Source organism: Pelophylax lessonae, assembly GCF_965119305.1.
Source record: "Pelophylax lessonae genome assembly, chromosome: 9".
NCBI lineage: Eukaryota > Metazoa > Chordata > Amphibia > Anura > Ranidae > Pelophylax > Pelophylax lessonae.
In genome coordinates, this window is record NC_138776.1 from 48366976 (window position 1) to 48386381 (window position 19406).

Sequence of the window (19406 nt, forward strand, 5' to 3'; positions counted from 1 at the left end):
ATTATCTAAGATTGCTAGCTCTTGAGCCTACTACCATCTGCTCTTGCACTGGGTTGGTCTCTCCTGTATGTTCACCTACTACTCTATCATCTGCTACCATACATGATTGCTAACCTATCTGCATCCCATCTGCTACTATCTTACTTTCAAGAACATTTCCTTTCAAGTGTCTGTCATCTACCATCTCTACCCAACCTGTCTCTTCAGCCTATCATCACTGTGTTACTATATACATAAGTCACTCTAGGAACATCTTATTGAGTGTGTGTATTTACTTGCTGAATTGAGATCATCCACACATGATGAGTCTTTGGGAGTTGGGATTGGTGTCTCAGCGTTTCTCTACATGACTACTGAAGTGGAATATTTCTGCAGCTGTAAATCCACATCATACATAAAACGCAGGAGCGTTACACTGGGCTAAGTTGACACTGATGTGGATTGGGCGGGTGAACGTGCTGAAAATGAATATTCTGCCTCAAATCCTGTTTTACCTGCAGATGCTACCTGTGTATTTGCCCCGGTCGTTCTTTTTAAGCCTCAACAGCATGTTCATCTGTTTTGTATGGAATGACAGGCACCCCCGACTGGCATTCGGCCTCATGCAGCACTCTAAGGGTGCAGGTGGCTTGGGGATCCCGGTTGTTCAGAGATACTATGAAGCGATTGCACTACAGAGGGTTCTGGACTGGCATCACCATGTCCGGAACAAGCTCTGGGTCCCCATGGAGAAATTCATGGCGGGCAGGAACCTGTCCCATGCTCCCTGGCTTACAGGAGAGCATAGAGGACTGTCCCCACTGGCTTCTCCAGCCACCATACATACCCTGCAGGTCTGGGATGCAGTTAACAAACGGCTACAGCTGTCAGAAGCGGTCTCCCCCCTGGCGCCCCTCGGGGGGTTCCCATGGTTCCTTCCGGGGGAAGATGTCTCCTTTTTTGGAACCTGAGTGTTGGGAGGGGAGACACGATGTGGTCGATTTGTTCAGGAAGGGGTGATATTGCCTTTGTCGGAGCTCCGGAAACGGTACGGTAGATTCCCTATGGATTTTTGTCGTTATCAACAACTCATCCACTTTCTACGCCCAAAGTTGGACGTAGTTCGCTCCCCGCCATCGATGTCTCCTTATGAGAAACTTTGCATATCCAAGGAACTGATCCAGCACTCCATTGCTCTGCTGTATCAGCTTCTGTGCTGAATGACAACGCGTCCAAACCCCTATTTGTGCGGGAGTGGGAGAGAGACCTACAGTGTATCTTTTCCGAACAGCAACTATCCCATATGTACCACCTAAGACACTCTAGCATGGTAGATACGAAGATGCAGGAAAATGGGAAAAGTTACTTACTAGATGGTACAGAGTGCTCTCCCGGCTCGCACAGATCTATCCGGGCCTGTCGGATCGCTGCTGGAGGGGCTGTGGGTGTCGGGGCTCCTTCCTACACATATGGTGGGGGTGCCCGCTCCTGCGGCCTTTCTGGCTGGATGTGCGGGCACAGATCTTGGCGATCCTGGACGTGGACATCCCGCCACTTCCTGTTTCATGTACCATCCATTCCTCTTAGCAGATATAAGAAAAGTGTACTGCCGCATCTTTTGAACACTGCCCGCTGGCTGGTCCCGATATTTTGGAAGCAGTTGGCGGTGCCCAGCCGTGCAGCTTGGACAAAATTGGTGAATGAAATCATGGCAGCGGAGTGTAACGCTCCTGCGTTTTATGTATGATGTGGATTTTCAGCTGCAGAAATATTCCACTTCAGTAGTCATGTAGAGAAACGCTGAGACACCAATCCCAACTCCCAATGACTCATCATGTGTGGATGATCTCAATTCAGCAAGTAAATACACACACTCAATAAGATGTTTCCTAGAGTGACTTATGTATATAGTAACACAGTGATGATAGGCTGAAGAGACAGGTTGGGTAGAGATGGTAGATGACAGTCACTTGAAAGGAAATGTTCTTGAAAGTAAGATAGTAGCAGATGGGATGCAGATAGGTTTAGCAATCATGTATGGTAGCAGATGACAGAGTAGCAGGTGGACATACAAGAGAGATCAACCCAGTGCAAGAACAGGTGGTAGTAGGCTCAAGAGCTAGCAATCTTAGATAATGCAGATGTAGTAATAGTCCTTAGTATGCAGAGCTAGATAGTGTAAGCTTTAGTATGAAGGTTATAGAGGTTTCCCCTGTGGGATACTTATCACTAATAGCAATGTAGCAGAGGAGAGGTTCGGCAAGAGCGGATGATCCGGTAGCGGGATACAGGGATCAGCGCAGCGTGGTTCCGACAGCGAGGTATGCTTGCAAGCACGAGAGCTTTAAGACAGGTTAGCATCAAGGCACAAAGCAGTTTGAACGAACACATGTGAGTGAGAGGCGGCGATCTAAATAGCCATCCAGTCCGGCGCTCAGTGATGACAGCATCAGTCTTAAAGGTGTATGCGCACCTTACCAAAAGAGAATGGTGGGGTGCATACACTTATGAAAGAGTTTATTAGGGTACCCAAAGGTACCAGAACATTACAGTACCCCCCCCCCCCCTTAAGGCCGGCTCCTGAAGGCCTCTGGAGCTGGTTTGTCTGGGTACTTCGCATGAAAATTGCGGATTAATTTAGAGGCATGTATGTCAGAGGTGTTTAGCCAGGTGTCGTCTTGGGGCCCATAGTTCTTCCATCGAACCAAGTACTGAAGTCTTCCTCGGTGGATACGAGAATCCAGAATCTCTTTTATCTCATATTCTTCTCCACCTTCAACTTGTACAGGAGGAGGAGGTGGGATAGTAGGCCTTATTCCTTGGTCAGGAACATGGGGCTTCAGTAGTGACACATGGAAAATGGGATGTATTTTGAGGTCTATTGGCAATGTAAGCTGTGCTGCAGCTTTTCCAATAAGTTTCTTGATTGGGAAAGGTCCCAAGAACAGAGGTCCAAGCTTTTTGCTAGGGATTTTCAGTCTTAAATTTTTTGTTGAGAGCCAAACGAGGTCCCCGATAGCGTACTGAGGAGAAGGTCTTCTGCGAAGATCATAGTACTTCTTTTGTTGACTATGAGCGTGTGCAATGGTAGTATTAAGCAAACCCAGAGAGTCCTTTATTTGGGTAAGATAGTCTGAGGCTACTGGGTTATTTGAAGGAAGGATGCGGGGTGGAAGAATAGAGGGATGAAACCCATAGTTCAAGTAGAACGGACTCTGCTTGGTCGTACTGTGGGTTGCGTTGTTGTAGGCAAATTCTGCCAGAGGGAGAAGATCCACCCAATCATCCTGTTGGTAAGAAGTGTAACAACGTAAATATTGCTCGATGCATTGGTTGACTCTTTCAGTCTGTCCATTGGTCTGCGGATGGTAAGGAGAAGTGAGCTTCCGCTCGATCCGTAGTATGTGACATAGTTCTTGCCAGAACTTGGAAATAAATTGTGATCCACGGTCAGACAGAAGAGTTTTTGGGATACCATGTAACTTAAAGACATGTTTCATCAGGAGTTCTGCCGTTTGTTTGGACGAAGGTAGTCTGCGAATAGCAATGAAATGTGCCATTTTTGTCAGATGGTCCACTGACACTAAGATGGTATTAAATCCTTTGGAAGGAGTTAATAAAGTCCACTATAAAGTCCAAGGACACAACTTCCCATGGAGTTTGGGGTATTGGTAGACTGCATAGTAGACCGGATGGTCTCGTAGTGTAAATTTTGGACCTGGCACAGACATTGCATGAAGAGACGAATTTTTGTATAGATGTTTTCATGTCAGGCCACCAGAATTGCCTGGTAATCAGATTAAGAGTCTTTGCAATACCCATATGTCCTGCCATAGGCACATCATGCGATAATTCCAAGATCTTGGTGCGTATGGTAGGTGGTATGTAAAGTTTGTCGTTGTAGTAGAGGAAGCCTTCTGCATCAGTATTTAGTTGTGGTGGGGGTGAATCCAAACTTATACCATGCAAAACCTCTTCCTTCAAGGAACGGACAACTCCAATAATGCGTTTGTGAGGTATCATAGGAACGGAAGGGATTTCAAAGTAGTTTTCTTCAGTTAGTCGTGATAGTGCATCCGCCTTTTTGTTCTTATCTGTAGGTGTGTAGGTCACTAGAAAGTTAAACCTTAGAAAGAATAGTGACCATCCTACCTGTCGGTGAGAGAGAGTTTTGTTAGTCTGAAGATATTGGAGATGTTTATGGTCCGTGTATATAAGTATTGGTAATTGGGTGCCTTCGAGTAGATGTCGCCAATTCTCCAGAGCCAATTTTACAGCAAGCAGTTCCTTTTCACCCAGGGGGTAATTTATCTCTGGACTGCTTAGGGATTTAGAAAAAAAGGCGACTGGATGAAGTGGTGAAGTGTGAGTTGGTCGTTGGGAGAGTATTGCTCCTACTGCCATGTTTGACGCATCTACTTCCAGAATGTATTGGAGGGATGGGTCTGGATGGCGTAATATGGGAGCAGAAGTAAACCTTGTCTTTAACAGGTGAAAAGCTTTATTTGCTTCATCTGACCATTTGAATGGTTTTTTAATGCTAGTGAGCTGTGTGAGGGGTCTCACAATGGCAGAGAAGTTTCTGATGAACTTCCTGTAGAAATTCGAAAATCCAAGGAATCGCTGTAGCGCCTTGCGTGTGGTTGGTGTAGGCCAATCCTGAATGCAGGATATCTTACTCATGTCCATCTCGATTCCTGTTTTGGATATGATGTAGCCTAGAAACAGTACTTCTTCTTTATGAAACAAGCATTTTTTCAGTTTCACATAAAGGTTATGTGCAAGCAATCTCGATAATACTAGTCTTACATGTCTTATGTGTTCAGACAGGGATCGTGAATATATAAGTATATCGTCCAGATATACCACAACACAGACATCTAGTAAGTCTCTGAAAATATCGTTTATAAATCGTTGAAAAACTGCCGGGGCGTTGCATAGCCCGAATGGCATTACAAGATATTCGAACAATCCGTATCTGGTTCTGAATGCAGTCTTCCACTCGTGTCCAGCACGGATTCGAATGAGATTGTATGCTCCTTTCAGGTCCAATTTTGAAAAATAGGTAGCTCCACGCACCTGCTCAATGAGCTCAGGGATAAGCGGTAGAGGATAGCGATCTTTTATTGTAATAGCATTCAATTGCCTATAGTCGATGATAGGCCTGAGACTTGAGTCCTTATTGCGGACAAAAAAGAGTCCTGCTGCTGTGGAAGAAGTGGAAGGTCTAATAAAACCTTTCTTCAAATTCTCATCCAAATAGTCTTTGAGATGGGAAAGTTCATCCTGTGAAAGAGGATAAACATGACCGAACGGCAATTTGCTATTTGGGAGTAGATCAATGCTACAATCATAGTCTCGATGGGGAGGTAGTGCTTGAGCATTTTTCTCAAGAAAAACCTCAGAGAGATCCTGATAACATAGTGGTGCAATCTCATCTGTCACCACAGACAGGATCTTCCCGAAAGACGGGAGGTTACACGTACCCTCGCAATAGCAAGAGAGGAAGGCCAGGGTCCGTTCCTTCCAATCTATGGTTGGTTGATGTGTGTGCAACCAGGGAAGTCCCAACACAATGGGAAAGTGGGGTGAAGGTATTAGATCGAAGGTAGTGGTCTCCATATGAGACCCGTTAGTAGTGATTAGGAGTGCCTGTGTCTGATCAGTGATCGGACCAGAGGATAAAGGAACACCGTTAATAAGACTCACTGAGACAGGTTTAAGTTTAGAAATAATAGGAACTTTATTTAAAGCAGCAAAACGTATGTCAATATAATTTCCACAAGATCCTGTGTCAATCATGGCCTTAGTAGTAATCCTGTTCTGGTCCCACTGTAATGTTAAGCAAACAGAAAGGTAAGGGTTAGTGATTGAAGTTGTCAATCCCCCTAGGAGGACATGTGAACACTCACCCTTCTTTTTGTAGACTAGGGGACAGACGTTTATCTTGTGATCCGGGGATGCACAGTACAAGCAGAGATTACCAGATCGTCTTTTGGCTCTTTCCATAGTTGATAGAGGTGGGCGTATGGTTCCTACCTCCATAGGAACGGGGTCAACGGCCGAAATCCGAGAAGAACTGGATAATGGCATTCCCATTTTCTCAGCCTTTCTTTCTCGTAGTCTTCTATCTATGGTGATACTGAGTTGTATCAATGCATCCAGGGTTTTTGGCAGATCCGCTCGGGCGAGCTCGTCTTTAACGGCCTCTGATAGGCCAAGCCTAAATTGGGTTTTCAGAGATGCATCATTCCATTCTGAATCAAGGGTCCATCTCTTGAATTCTGCGACAAAGTCTTCTACAGGTCTCCTACCTTGTTTCAAGGATCTTAATTGAAGATCGGCAGTACTCTGCCTATTGGGATCATCATATAGGCTAGTGAGTTCTGCTAGGAACAAGGCATAGGAGTTGAGAAGCTGGTCGCTTTTCTCAAAAAGAGAGTCTGCCCAGGCCCGAGGATCGCCTGTTAGGTAAGAAATAATAGTACAAACCTTAATGTGATCAGTAAGGTAGGTACGGGGTTTTAGCAAGAAAAGTAACTCACATGCGTTTTTAAATTCGCAAAATTTTTTGCGATCGCCTGTAAATACCAAAGGAGGATTTATTTTGGGTTCAGGGGACTGAGCAGTGGTAAGTTGTGTCAGTCTAATTACCTGCTGCGACAGAGCCTGATTGTCTTCTTTAATTCAGCAAGTGCGTGTATTAACGCAGTTACTTGCTGTTTTAATTGTGTCATCTGAGTGGTTATTTCTGCTGAATCCATTTGTGGTTCGTTCAATCTGTAACGCTCCTGCGTTTTATGTATGATGTGGATTTTCAGCTGCAGAAATATTCCACTTGAGTAGTCATGTAGAGAAACGCTGAGACACCAATCCCAACTCCCAATGACTCATCATGTGTGGATGATCTCAATTCAGCAAGTAAATACACACACTCAATAAGATGTTTCCTAGAGTGACTTATGTATATAGTAACACAGTGATGATAGGCTGAAGAGACAGGTTGGGTAGAGATGGTAGATGATAGACACTTGAAAGGAAATGTTCTTGAAAGTAAGATAGTAGCAGATGGGATGCAGATAGGTTTAGCAATCATGTATGGTAGCAGATGACAGAGTAGCAGGTGGACATACAAGAGAGATCAACCCAGTGCAAGAACAGGTGGTAGTAGGCTCAAGAGCTAGCAATCTTAGATAATGCAGATGTAGTAATAGTCCTTAGTATGCAGAGCTAGATAGTGTAAGCTTTAGTATGAAGGTTATAGAGGTTTCCCCTGTGGGGTACTTATCACTAATAGCAATGTAGCAGAGGAGAGGTTCGGCAAGAGCGGATGATCCGGTAGCGGGATACAGGGATCAGCGCAGCGTGGTTCCGACAGCGAGGTATGCTTGCAAGCACGAGAGCTTCAAGACAGGTTAGCATCAAGGCACAAAGCAGTTTGAACGAACACATGTGAGTGAGAGCCGGCGATCTAAATAGCCATCCAGTCCGGCGCTCAGTGATGACAGCATCAGTCTTAAAGGTGTATGCGCACCTTACCAAAAGAGAATGGTGGGGCGCATACACTTATGAAAGAGTAATTAGGGTACCCAAAGGTACCAGTACATTACACGGAGGAGTGGATGGCAAGGTGCAGGGACCGATATGAAAAATTCTACTCCAAATGGGCAGTGTGGATACACTACACTGGTGGAGACACGGGTGGGCAGGCCTCATCCCCTTCTAGCACTCAAGCTCCAGATTAGGTGTTCGCTATCGGCCTTAGGCCGCCCTCACGGAAGACGACCCAGTGTTGACCCATGACCCAGTTTAGCTGTAGAACTCTGAGACCTTCAGACCTTCCTTGTTTCCCCGGTTTTTCATTTACCGCTCCCCCCACCCCCCTTTAAAAGGACTGGTTCATCACCTGGTCCTCTCCTCCTTGTTTGCCACCAAACCCCTTCTCCCCTATAGCCCTGATTGGACAGGTTTCCCATATGCTCCTTATGTTTGCGGATGAGCGCCTGCCATGATGTTTAAGCAAAAGATGCTAGAGGGGGCTACGGCCCTCGACACTTAGCTCTGGGTGCCAAGTACAGGGGAGTGGCCTATTTCATTACATGGACTTCTTATCCTAAGGATTGGACCTTTGTGGGTTGATGTTTCCTTGTCAAATGCTTGTTATTATACCTATGGTTTTCACCCATTGTTTATTCCTATATGTGTTTTTGAAAAGTTGAAATAAAGATTATATAAAAAAAAAAAAAAGGCCACAAAATACTGACACAAGCAATCTTAAAATTGTCTATAAAGCAATCAAAACCAACCACTTAACATTTCTGCAGCTGGACCTTAGCTGACAAGTAAGGGTAAATCCTGCATTGCACCACGAAGTTTGCGGCCTATTCCAGTGCTCTAGCACCATAAATGAGCTACATATGTTAATGCATCTGGACCCCAGCTACCAAATTTGTAATGTTTACTGCATGTAAAATTTTGCATTGTACATGTTCTGGTGCTTCAATAGTCAAAATTATTTGTGGCTATTGTTTTTCAGATAATACACTCTTATTGCAAGATCAAACCTGCCTCATCGCTCCTTCTTACATTACAGCATTACCAAGTGGTTTACATACTGTACAGCCAATGTATAATGTTTGTGGCTATAGACTCCCAGATAATACAGTCTAATTTTTATTGCAAGATCAAACCTACCTCACCTTCCCCTCTTACATTGTAGCTTACCAAGAAAATACACTCTAAAGTTTATTACAAGTTAAAACCAGCCTTGTCTCTCCCTCTTATACTGCAGTCTACCCAAGTCGCTTACATACTAGCCAGTCAATACAATAATACATAATATGTTTTTCAATATAAAAGCTGCCTTGTCTCTCCCAGTTATGTGTGGCTATTTTAAACTCCTATTTTTACTGCAAGGTAAAATCTCCCTCATTATTACCTCCAACACTGTAGCCTACCAAGCTGTTTGCATACTATCCAGTTGCTGTACAATATTTGTGGCTATTGTATCTCTGTGGCCTGAACAAGCTGCTTACATACTGTTTAGCTATTAAACATTATTTGTGACCATTTTCTCTCACATAATACACTCTAATTTTTTTTTTCTTTTTGCAAGATAAAACTTGCCTTAGCTCTACCTCCTATATTGCTGCCTAACCAATCTACTTACATACTGTCCAGTCACTGAACAATATTTGTGGCTATTGTTTTTCAGATAATAAGCTCTATTTTTATTGCAAGATAAAAATCCACCTCATCTCTTTGTTTTTGCTGACTATTCAAGTGAACTTGTACTTTCCTGATGCTTTTCAATTTTTACAAAACACCTACCTGAAGTCAATATTTTAAATAAAAGTGGGAATGGGAAGGCTTTCATAGAATGAGGAGGTTGTGGTTTTGAAATGTTTTTATGCACTGTTACGTGAAGAAAAAAGCTCACAAGTTATACTATTGAACTGTTTTGCTTCTGAACAATTTGTAATAAATGGAGGGCTTTAGCTTCATTTTTTTTAAGAGTGACCCTCCTAAAGCTTTTGGATCTGTTGTGACTGCTACTTCCACTGGTCAATTCAGACCCATTGCCACTTCATTAAAAAAAAAAATCTGATTTTGCAGCCAAAAGTATCTAAAAAAGCTTTTTTTTCAATTTGGGATAAATTAGGTTGGGATGTATTTCTTTTTCATGTTTTACAGGTTAGGACATGCTAGATCAATATTTATTCATTGGTTTATTACCTTTCACCAGTTTTGGACATTGGCCATGCAACATCAAAAGTAAAAAAGTATAGTTTTTTTAAATAAGTATAATTTGTTCCTATTTAACTCAGTATTAACCCATCGTCTACCCTTATCAGTCCTGATTAACTTCTTTCCCTTCTCTCATTAGTAGCTATTATTTTAATATTTAGTTTGTTTCTATTTTTTCTAACCCCTAAAAATGTAAACTTTTTTGCCAATTGAATTTACTTTGTTCATTATTTTTTTAATGTCAAATTTAAAAAAAGTGTAAAAAAGAAAAGCCTTTATTCGATTCTATGCTATGCTTTGTACAGAAATTATTAAGTGTAGTGTAATTTTAAAATGGACAGATTATAGAATAAAATGTATGCTTTTTATGTACTGTGACACTTTTTAAAAAAAGTAAAATTGATTTGTTTTAGTTGTAATAAGTTATGGATTAAAATTGAAAAGCAGCGCTATATAAAAAGTCCAAAGGTATAGGTAAGGTCCAGCTGATTGGTCTCCTTGAAGTGCCACCACCACCAGAGAAAGAGAGTGACTCCAATCACACTGCCGCTTACCGTCCCACTATTAAAAGAAGGCTCAAAGGATCCACCAAACTGCTCCTCCAGAAATCCCCAGCAATTCCAAGATCAAGCCAATTAGGTGCGACTCCATATAGATGATACAGGGCAGACTGATCACTCATAAGCAGGGCTTTTTTTCAGGGGGAACGCGGGGGAACGCGGGGGAACGCGGGAGAACGCAGTTCTGGCACCTTCAGAACTGAATGTATGTAATAGCAGGTGCCGGGGTGTGTTGGAGGGTCTATTATTGCTGGCTGCTGAGCGATCTATTGTTGCTGGTGGGGATCTATTTTTATGTAGGAAGGGGGGCCTGTTGTTGCTGGGGAGTTCTTCTGTTGCTCACAAGGGGTCTATTGTTGCTGGTGGGTGTTAGGTTGCTGGGGGTCACTTGTTGCTGGGAGGGATGTACTGTTGAGGGAGGGGTTTTTTGTTGCTGTAGGGTCTATTGATGCTTGCTACTGAGGAACCTTTTGTTGCTGGAAGGGATCTATTTTAGCAGGGGGACTATTGTTGCTGGGAAGGTCTATTGTTGCTAAAAGGGATCTATTGCTGCTGGGGGTGGATCTTATGTGGCAGGGGGTCAGTTGTTGCTGGGAGGGATGTACTGTTGAGGGAGAGGTCTTTGTTGCTGGCTGCTGGAGGGTCTATTGATTCTGGCTGTTGGTAATCTATTGTTGCTGAGGTGGATCTATTGTCGTTGGAGTGTCCATTGTTGCTAGATCTATTTTACTGTCTTTCGCGTTATCATTAACAAATTCCATACAAAATACTTAGCACCACAAAATAATTCTTGGGTCTGTATTCTCTAAAAGGGGCGGTATTGGGATGTGGGTAAGGGGTGGAACCAAGGAACAGTGCTTGGAGGTGGGTAAGGGTCAGAGTCAAAGGTTGACTCGAAATGGAGGAGTTCCTGAACCTATTCTCTGAGAAAAAAAGCCCTGCTCATAAGTAACAGGAAAAAGCAAAAAGAAAACCATAGTGCAACACCTTATGAAACACCATTTATTTTCATTTGCCAAAAAACTGCTTACAGGTAATATGAGTAAAATGAGCTTATCTGTCAGGATCACTTGGCCACAATCACTGGCAGCTAAGCTCATTTTACTCATATTACCTGTAAGCAGTTTTTTGGCAAATGAAAATAAATGGTGTTTCATAAGGTGTTGCACTATGGTTTTCTTTTTGCTTTTTCCTGTTACTTATGAGTGATCAGTCTGCCCTGTATCATCTATATGGAGTCGCACCTAATTGGCTTGATCTTGGAATTGCTGGGGATTTCTGGAGAAGCAGTTTGGTGGATCCTTTGAGCCTTCTTTTAATAGTGGGACGGTAAGCAGCAGGGTGATTCGGGTCACTCTCTCTCTCTCTCTCTCTCTCTCTCTCTGGTGGTGGCACTTCAAGGAGACCAATCAGCTGGACCTTACCTATACCTTTGGACTTTTTATATAGCGCTGCTTTTCAATTTTATACTGTTTTTTATGTTTTATCCAACATATGTGCAGCAACTGTTTTATATTTAACAGACCCAAGCGCAGCTTGTTGTTTCATTTTTTTTTAAAGTTATGGATTGCTTAAAAAAATATAATTTTTGCAATGAATAAAGGGGCAGAGCTATCAAATATCTCTTAGAAGTACCTCCTTCTTTAACCACCTAAGCCCCAGCCCTATTTCGGACACTTTTTGTTTACAAGTTAAAATCAGTATTTTTTCCTAGAAAACTACTTAGAACCTCCAAACATTATATATATATATATATATATATATATATATATATATTTTTTTTTTAGCAAAGACTCTGGAGAATAGTTGGTCATTGCAATATTTTTTGTCACGCGGTATTTGCGCAGCGGTCTTTAAAACGCCATTTTTTTGGAAAAATTACAAAAAATAAACAGTAAAGTTAGCCCATTTTTTTTTTGGATATTGTGAAAGATGATGTCACGCCGAGTAAATAGATACCCAACATGTTACGGTTTAAAATTGCACACACCCATGGTATGGCGACAAACTGCGGTCAATAGAAATCTCAATAGGCGACGCTTTAACATTTTTTATCGGTTACCAGTTTAGATTTAGAGTGTAGCTATTTTTTTTTAAATTATAGCTCACACTCTGGTGATCGCGGCGATACCACACATGTGTGGTTTGAACAGTAATTTCATTCGCGGCTCGACTTCTGTATACGTTTTCTTTTGTGCGCGAGCTAACGGTGACGGGGGCGGCTAAAATTTTTTTTTTCCTATTTATTTTATTTATTTTTTTTACTTTATTACAGGTTTTAAAAAAAAAAAAAAAATCTGATCACTTTTATTGCTGTCAAAAGCAATGTAAACATCCCTTGTGACAGCAATATGCAGTGACAGGTACTCTTTATGGAGGGATCGAGGGTCTAAAAGACCCTCGACCCCTCCACTACACTTTCATGTATGCAAAACGCCGAAAACGGCATTTTTGCATACAGCTGTTTTTTAAATCTGTCGCCTTTTGCAGCAGAGTAACCCGGAAGTGACGTCATGGACGCCGCCTCCGGGTTACGCCATCGGAGACCCGATCAAAGCCGCTTCCGGCTTATATTGGGACTCCATCCAGCCGGCGGATGCGCCGGCAGGGTGCTCGGGTCTCCTGGTGGGACGGGAGGCCGAGCAAAGGCGGCAGGAGGGGGACGTCCCCTCCCGCTCACCAGGGTAACGATCGAGCGGCTCCCGAGCCGCATCGGTCGTTACCGACGGAAAGCCGACCGTCGGCTCTAAACCACGGTACCGGGATGGTGCCTCTAGCTTGAGGCATCACCCCGGTATAATACCGCAAGGTTTGCCGACGTAGCCCTACGTCACTTTGCGGTAAGTGGTTAAATGGCGGATCTGACATGAAAAGGCAGGCATAGTCAAACTCGCTCTACCGACAGTCCCTTACCCTGCCGCATCCGAAGATTACTGCAGCAGGGGTGGAAGTTGATCGGGACAGTACCAAGCAGGATTAATTGTTTATTACTGAAAGGAGAGGAATTAGCACAAGGGAAACATCATAATACCTGTAAGTCCCTTGTGCTGATTTTTGGCTGCCCTTTGGCTTTAATTATGGTTGGATAGGGTTAGAAATGCAGCTTTTTTTTTCTTTTTTTTTTTAGGGAATAAAAATATTAAAGAATTTGTTTTTCTATAATAATGTTCTCTCACTATACAGTGGGTACGGAAAGTATTCAGACCCCCTTAAATTTTTCACTCTTTGTTATATTGCAGCCATTTGCTAAAATCATTTAGGTTCATTCTTCTTCCTCATGAATGTACACATAGCACCCCATACTGACAGAAAAACACAGAATTGTTGACATTGTTGCAGATTTATTAAAAAAGAAAAACTGAAATATCACATGGTCCTAAGTATTCAGACCCTTTGCTGTGACACTCATATATTTAACTCAGGTGCTTTCCATTTCTTCTGATCATCCTTGAGATGGTTCTACACCTTCATTTGAGTCCAGCTGTGTTTGATTATACTGATTAGACTTGATTAGGAAAGCTACACACCTGTCTATATAAGACCTTCCAGATCACAATGCATGTCAGAGCAAATGAGAATCATGAGGTCAAAGGAACTGCCTGAAGATCTCAGAGACAGAATTGTGGCAAGGCACAGATCTGGCCAAGGTTACAAAAAGATTTCTGCTGCACTTAAGGTTCCTAAGAGCACAGTGGCCTCCATAATCCTCAAATGGAAGACGTTTGGGACGACCAGAACCCTTCCTAGAGCTGGCTGTCCGGCCAAACTGAGCTATCGGGGGAGAAGAGCCTTGGTGAGAGAGGTAAAGAAGAACCCAAAGATCACTGTGGCTGAGCTCCAGAGATGCAGTCAGGAGATGGGAGAAAGTTGTAGAAAGTCAACCATCACTGCAGCCCTCCACCAGTCGGGGCTTTATGGCAGAGTGGCCCGACGGAAGCCTCTCCTCAGTGTAAGACACATGAAAGCCCGCATGGAGTTTGCTAAAAAACACCTGAAGGACTCCAAGATGGTGAGAAATAAGATTCTCTGGTCTGATGAGACCAAAATAGAACTTTTTGGCCTTAATTCTAAGCGGTATGTGTGGAGAAAACCAGGCACTGCTCATCACCTGTCCAATACAGTCCCAACAGTGAAGCATGGTGGTGGCAGCATCATGCTGTGGGGGTGTTTTTCAGCTGCAGGGACAGGACGACTGGTTGCAATCGAGGGAAAGATGAATGCGGCCAAGTACAGGGATATCCTGGACAAAAACCTTCTCCAGAGTGCTCTGGACCTCAGACTGGGCCGAAGGTTTACCTTCCAACAAGACAATGACCCTAAGCACACAGCTAAAATAACGAAGGAGTGGCTTCACAACAACTCCGTGACTGTTCTTGAATGGCCCAGCCAGAGCCCTGACTTAAATCCAATTGAGCATCTCTGGAGAGACCTAAAAATGGCTGTCCACCAACGTTTACCATCCAACCTGACAGAACTGGAGAGGATCTGCAAGGAGGAACGGCAGAGGATCCCCAAATCCAGGTGTGAAAGACTTGTTGCATCTTTCCCAAAAAGACTCCTGGCTGTATTAGATCAAAAGGGGGCTTCTACTAAATACTGAGCAAAGGGTCTGAATACTTAGGACCATGTGATTTTTCAGTTTTTCTTTTTTAATAAATCTGCAACAATGTCAACAATTCTGTGTTTTTCTGTCAGTATGGGGTGCTATGTGTACATTCATGAGGAAGAAGAATGAACTTAAATGATTTTAGCAAATGGCTGCAATATAACAAAGAGTGAAAAATTTAAGGGGGTCTGAATACTTTCCGTACCCACTGTATCTGTGTACTGAACTTTGTAATAAAGGCATATGTATAAAAGGTTGAAACAGATTTTTCGTCTTGTTCTCCATGGGAAGTGTCAATTACATTAGCTTAACCTCTATAAAACTACGCTATACTCTGTGGAATTTATGCACAGAGAAAAATTCCCCCCCCAAAAAAAACAGTTTTAAAGAGTTTCGATTGACTGGGATCTGGGCACCTGATAGACACCAATGGTGGTATATACGATCTCTTTTCCTTGCTTGTCTGTGAAGCCGTAGCTCTGGTTGCTGGAGATGACAGCACTGGAGCCAAAACTCCCAAACCGCTTTGACATTGTTGGCGTACTGCAGAGCGATTCCCCAGGATTGACCTAAGAAAAGAGTCATAGCAAAAACAGTATGATCTGCTTATGTCAGCTATTGTAGGGAAAACATGTTCAGGAGTAGAAGGTCATTCTCTAGCAATCTATTGCTTGTTTCATATTAGTAGAAAAGAGGTTGATTCTTCACTGCTGGAGGACTCTGCTCTTTGCTCTGTCTAACTCTCCTCTCCTGAAATACTCTGCACTGCTGGAGGACTCTGCTCCTTCCTCTATCTAACTCTCCTCTCCTGAAATACTCTGCACTGCTGGAGGACTCTGCTCCTTCCTCTATCTAACTCTCCTGAAATACTCTGCACTGCTGGAGGACTCTACTTCTTCCTCTATCTAACTCTTCTTTCCTTAAAAAATACTCTGCACTGCTAGAGGACTCTGCTCTTTCCTCTATCAAACTGTCCTTTTCTTAATTATTCTGCACCACTGGAGACCTCTGCTCCCTCCTCTATCCATTTCTCTTCTCCCTAAATACTTGCACTGATGGAAGTCTTTGCTCCTTCATCTAACACCCTTTTCTCCTGAAATACACTGCACCGTGGGAGAACTCTATACCACTGGAGGATTGGAGGATCCTTCCTCTATCTAAATCTTCTTTCCTGAAATGCTCTGCACTAGGGATCGACCGATTATCGGCAAAGCCGATATGTTGAGGGCCGATATGCACTTTCCCCAATATATCGGAATCGGCCCCAGAGATTATCGATATTGCCGAAATTTTGGAAAGTGCTGTACCAGAGTGATGCCTGCAGATAGAGGCATCTACCTGGTACCGGCGTCCATAGCCAACGGTCGGCCAGCCGATTACGAATTTTCTTCCAACAAAAGCTAAATGTGCAGGCTATAAAATCTTTATCGTATGTGAACCCAACGTCCGATTTTCGTTTAGTTAGTACAATTTTCGTCTGAAAAATATCATAAGAGCAAGACTAGGCATGCTCGGCAACAGAAGAACACATACTGTACATAACAATTTAACACATGACATCACTTCTGAAGTTGAATTCTGTCGTACGAGAATTTTCGTATAAAAGTAACCTTTGATCTGAGACTAGCATGCAACAAAAAACGGATGAAAATTCGTCCGATAATCTGATCGTGTGTACAAGGCTTTACTCTCCTCTCTTGAAATACTCTGCACTGCTGGAGCACTCTGCTCCTTCCTCTAACTCTCCTCTCCTGAAATATTCTGCTCTGATGGAGGACATCATACCTTGTTGTCCTTCAAAATTGTGATGTCTTCATATTTTATCTGCCACCAGGTGTCGTCATCAAACTGCTTTCTAAGTTTTCCTTTCTGAACCAAGAGGAATATGGCAAACAAAGCTCCTCCCACAGCGGTCACTACGAGGGTGACAATCAGAGCCATCACAGGGGTGTCTGCCAAAAAGTTAAAATTATGTAGCATTACTTTTAAAATATTATTATTTTTATTACAGGGCAGTACAATACATATTTGCAACAAGTGGAAAGGGAAACTTGATCTTCTGGAGACCTTTTCTGCAAAGTATTTCAGGAGAGGAGAGTTAGATAGAGGAAGGAGCAGAGTCCTCCAGCAGTGCAGAGTATTTCAGGAGAGGAGAGTTAGATAGAGAAAGGAGCAGAGTCCTCCAGCAGTGCAGAGTATTTCAAGAGAGGAGAGTTAGAAGAAGGAACAGAGTCCTCCAGCAGAGCAGAATATTTCAGGAGAGGAAAGTTAGAAAGAGGAAGGAGCAGAGCCCTCCAGCAGAGCAGAATATTTCAGGAGAGGAGAATTAGATAGAGGAAGAAGCAGAGTCCTCCAGCAGTGCAGAGAATTTCAAGAGAGGAGAGTTAGAAGAAAGAACAGAGTCCTCCAGCAGAGTAGAATATTTCAGGAGAGGAGAGTTAGAAAGAGGAAGGAGCAGAGCCCTTCAGCAGTGCAGAGTATTTCAGGAGAGCAGAGTTAGATAGAGAAAGGAGCAGAGTCCTCCAGCACTGCAGAGTATTTCAAGAGAAGAGAGTTTGACGAAGGAACAGAGTCCTCCAGCAGAGCAGAATATTTCAGGAGAGTAGAGTTAGAGGAAGGAGCAGAGTCCTCCAGCAGTGCAGAGTATTTTAGGAGAGGAGAGTTAGAGGAAGGAGCAGAGTCCTCCAGCAGTGCAGAATATTTCAGGAGAGTAGAGTTAGAGGAAGGAGCAGAGTCCTCCAGCAGTGCAGAGTATTTCAAGAGAGGAGAGTTTGACGAAGGAACAGAGTCCTCCAGCAGTGCAGAATATTTCAGGAGAGTAGAGTTAGAGGAAGGAGCAGAGTCCTCCAGCAGTGCAGAGTATTTTAGGAGAGGAGAGTTAGAGGAAGGAGCAGAGTCCTCCAGCAGTGCAGAGTATTTTAGGAGAGGAGAGTTAGAGGAAGGAGCAGAGTCCTCCAACAGTGCAGAGTATTTTAGGAGAGGAGAGTTAGATACTAGAGCCTACAATCAAATAGAGTATAAGAGAGGATACAGAAGGTAAAAGAGCTTACAATTTATTAGGGTATAAGAAAGGATACAGAAGGTGGAAGAGCTTACAGTCTATGAGGGTAAAATGAGTATGCAAAAGGTGGAAGAGCTTACAATCCAATAGGGCAGCCGTTCCCAACCTCTTTAATATGGAGAAACCCTTGAAATCGTGTTCTGGTTTCAGATAACCCCTGCTAAAAATGATTTCATCTACATCTCACTGTACATTCGGGTGCTGGTGAAGGGAAAGAAAGAAAGGCCCGCAGCAAAAAAAAAAAAAATAAGCGTAGGGCCTCATGGAAGGGTTTAATGGGCTACGGTCAGTCTAGGGTTAAGGCTGTTGGTTCAAGTGGAGGTCAAGGTCAGGGATTGGTCAGTGTCAGGTAGGTGGGGTAGTTAGTGAGAGAAGTGGGGGGGGTTTACTTACGGTTGCAGCACAATTCGCTGGGAGCCAAGGTGAAAGGATCCTCTGCCCTGCTTCAGTTTGTCCGGGTTAGTGCTGTGATGGGCGATTTGGAGGCCATGATTTCGCGGTTGCGTGAGGCGGCGGCCACCCGTGGGACGCAGTGGCTGGAGCAGCATCTGGAGGCGGCTATGGCCGACGAAGACTCAGTGAGGGGGGAGCGGCATTCCCGCGCTCGGCGGTCCCGGCCGCCGGAGCGTTACAGCCCCACGGTGTCCTCCGGAGCTCAGCGCCATACTGGGAGCCCCTGTGTGGACCCTCCAGGGTCGCCGTCCCAGCGCTCGCTTGCTGGGCGCGGTGGACCCCCTGGGAGGAATCCCCGACGTCGGCGGAGCTCCAGCGGGCGGGGCCACACTCGTGCTGCGCCTCCGGCCCCGCCCGTACGTCAGGATTCGGGACCTGTTCCGGCGGCCTGTGGTGGTGAAGACCGGCTGCCCAGGCCGGCTCAGCGTGGGAGAGGACTGTGCAGGCGCCCGGGCCAGTCGGGGGGAACGGCCGGCGCTGCTACACCGCGCACTTCCGGTGCGGCGGGTCCCCGGGAAGCGGATGTGACGCGGCAACCCGGAAGGAAGCGGCAGCGGAGGTCACCGGAGGTCGTCAGTTCCGGTCGTCGGCGGGGGGAGGAGGCCGAGCGGAGTGCCCCCCCTGCGCTTTCCAGCCCCATGTCCGGTGGGGGGACGGAGGATCGTGATGTCCGGTCGGAAGGGGAGCTGTCGGGCTCTGAAGAGGAGGCTGTTCCAGGACCGTCTTCGGCTGTGGCTGCGGGACCCGCCGCTGCGGGGTCTCTGGCAGGTGAGCACTTTTCCCTTGACACTGTGTCTTTGCGGTCTGCTGTGGCGGCGCTAGCGGGGGTGTTGGGGCCGGAGCAGAACCGGGGGGGGGGGCCGTGGTGATTGGGGCTCCTGTGAGGACGGGCACTCCGCCTGTGGTGGGGTCGGGGGGTCCTGGGCCCGCTGCGCCGGCAGCGGCGGGGGGCCTTGGGGACTTGCTGGCGGGGCTGCGATCCCTGGTACAGCGTTTTGAC

At 44.7% G+C, this 19406-nt stretch overlaps 1 protein-coding gene across 1 annotated transcript in view; it reads right to left on the reverse strand.

Moving 5' to 3' along the window:
• LOC309564206 (guanylate cyclase 2G-like) overlaps positions 1 to 19406 on the reverse strand; it is a gene marked incomplete at both ends in the record, with an annotated part of 133633 nt that overhangs the window by 56447 nt on the left and 57780 nt on the right. The window contains 2 exons of the mRNA XM_082268833.1: positions 15309 to 15461; positions 16678 to 16844. Of these exons, the coding sequence (XP_082124959.1) occupies positions 15309 to 15461; positions 16678 to 16844 (320 nt within the window). The remainder of the gene's footprint in view (positions 1 to 15308; positions 15462 to 16677; positions 16845 to 19406) is intronic.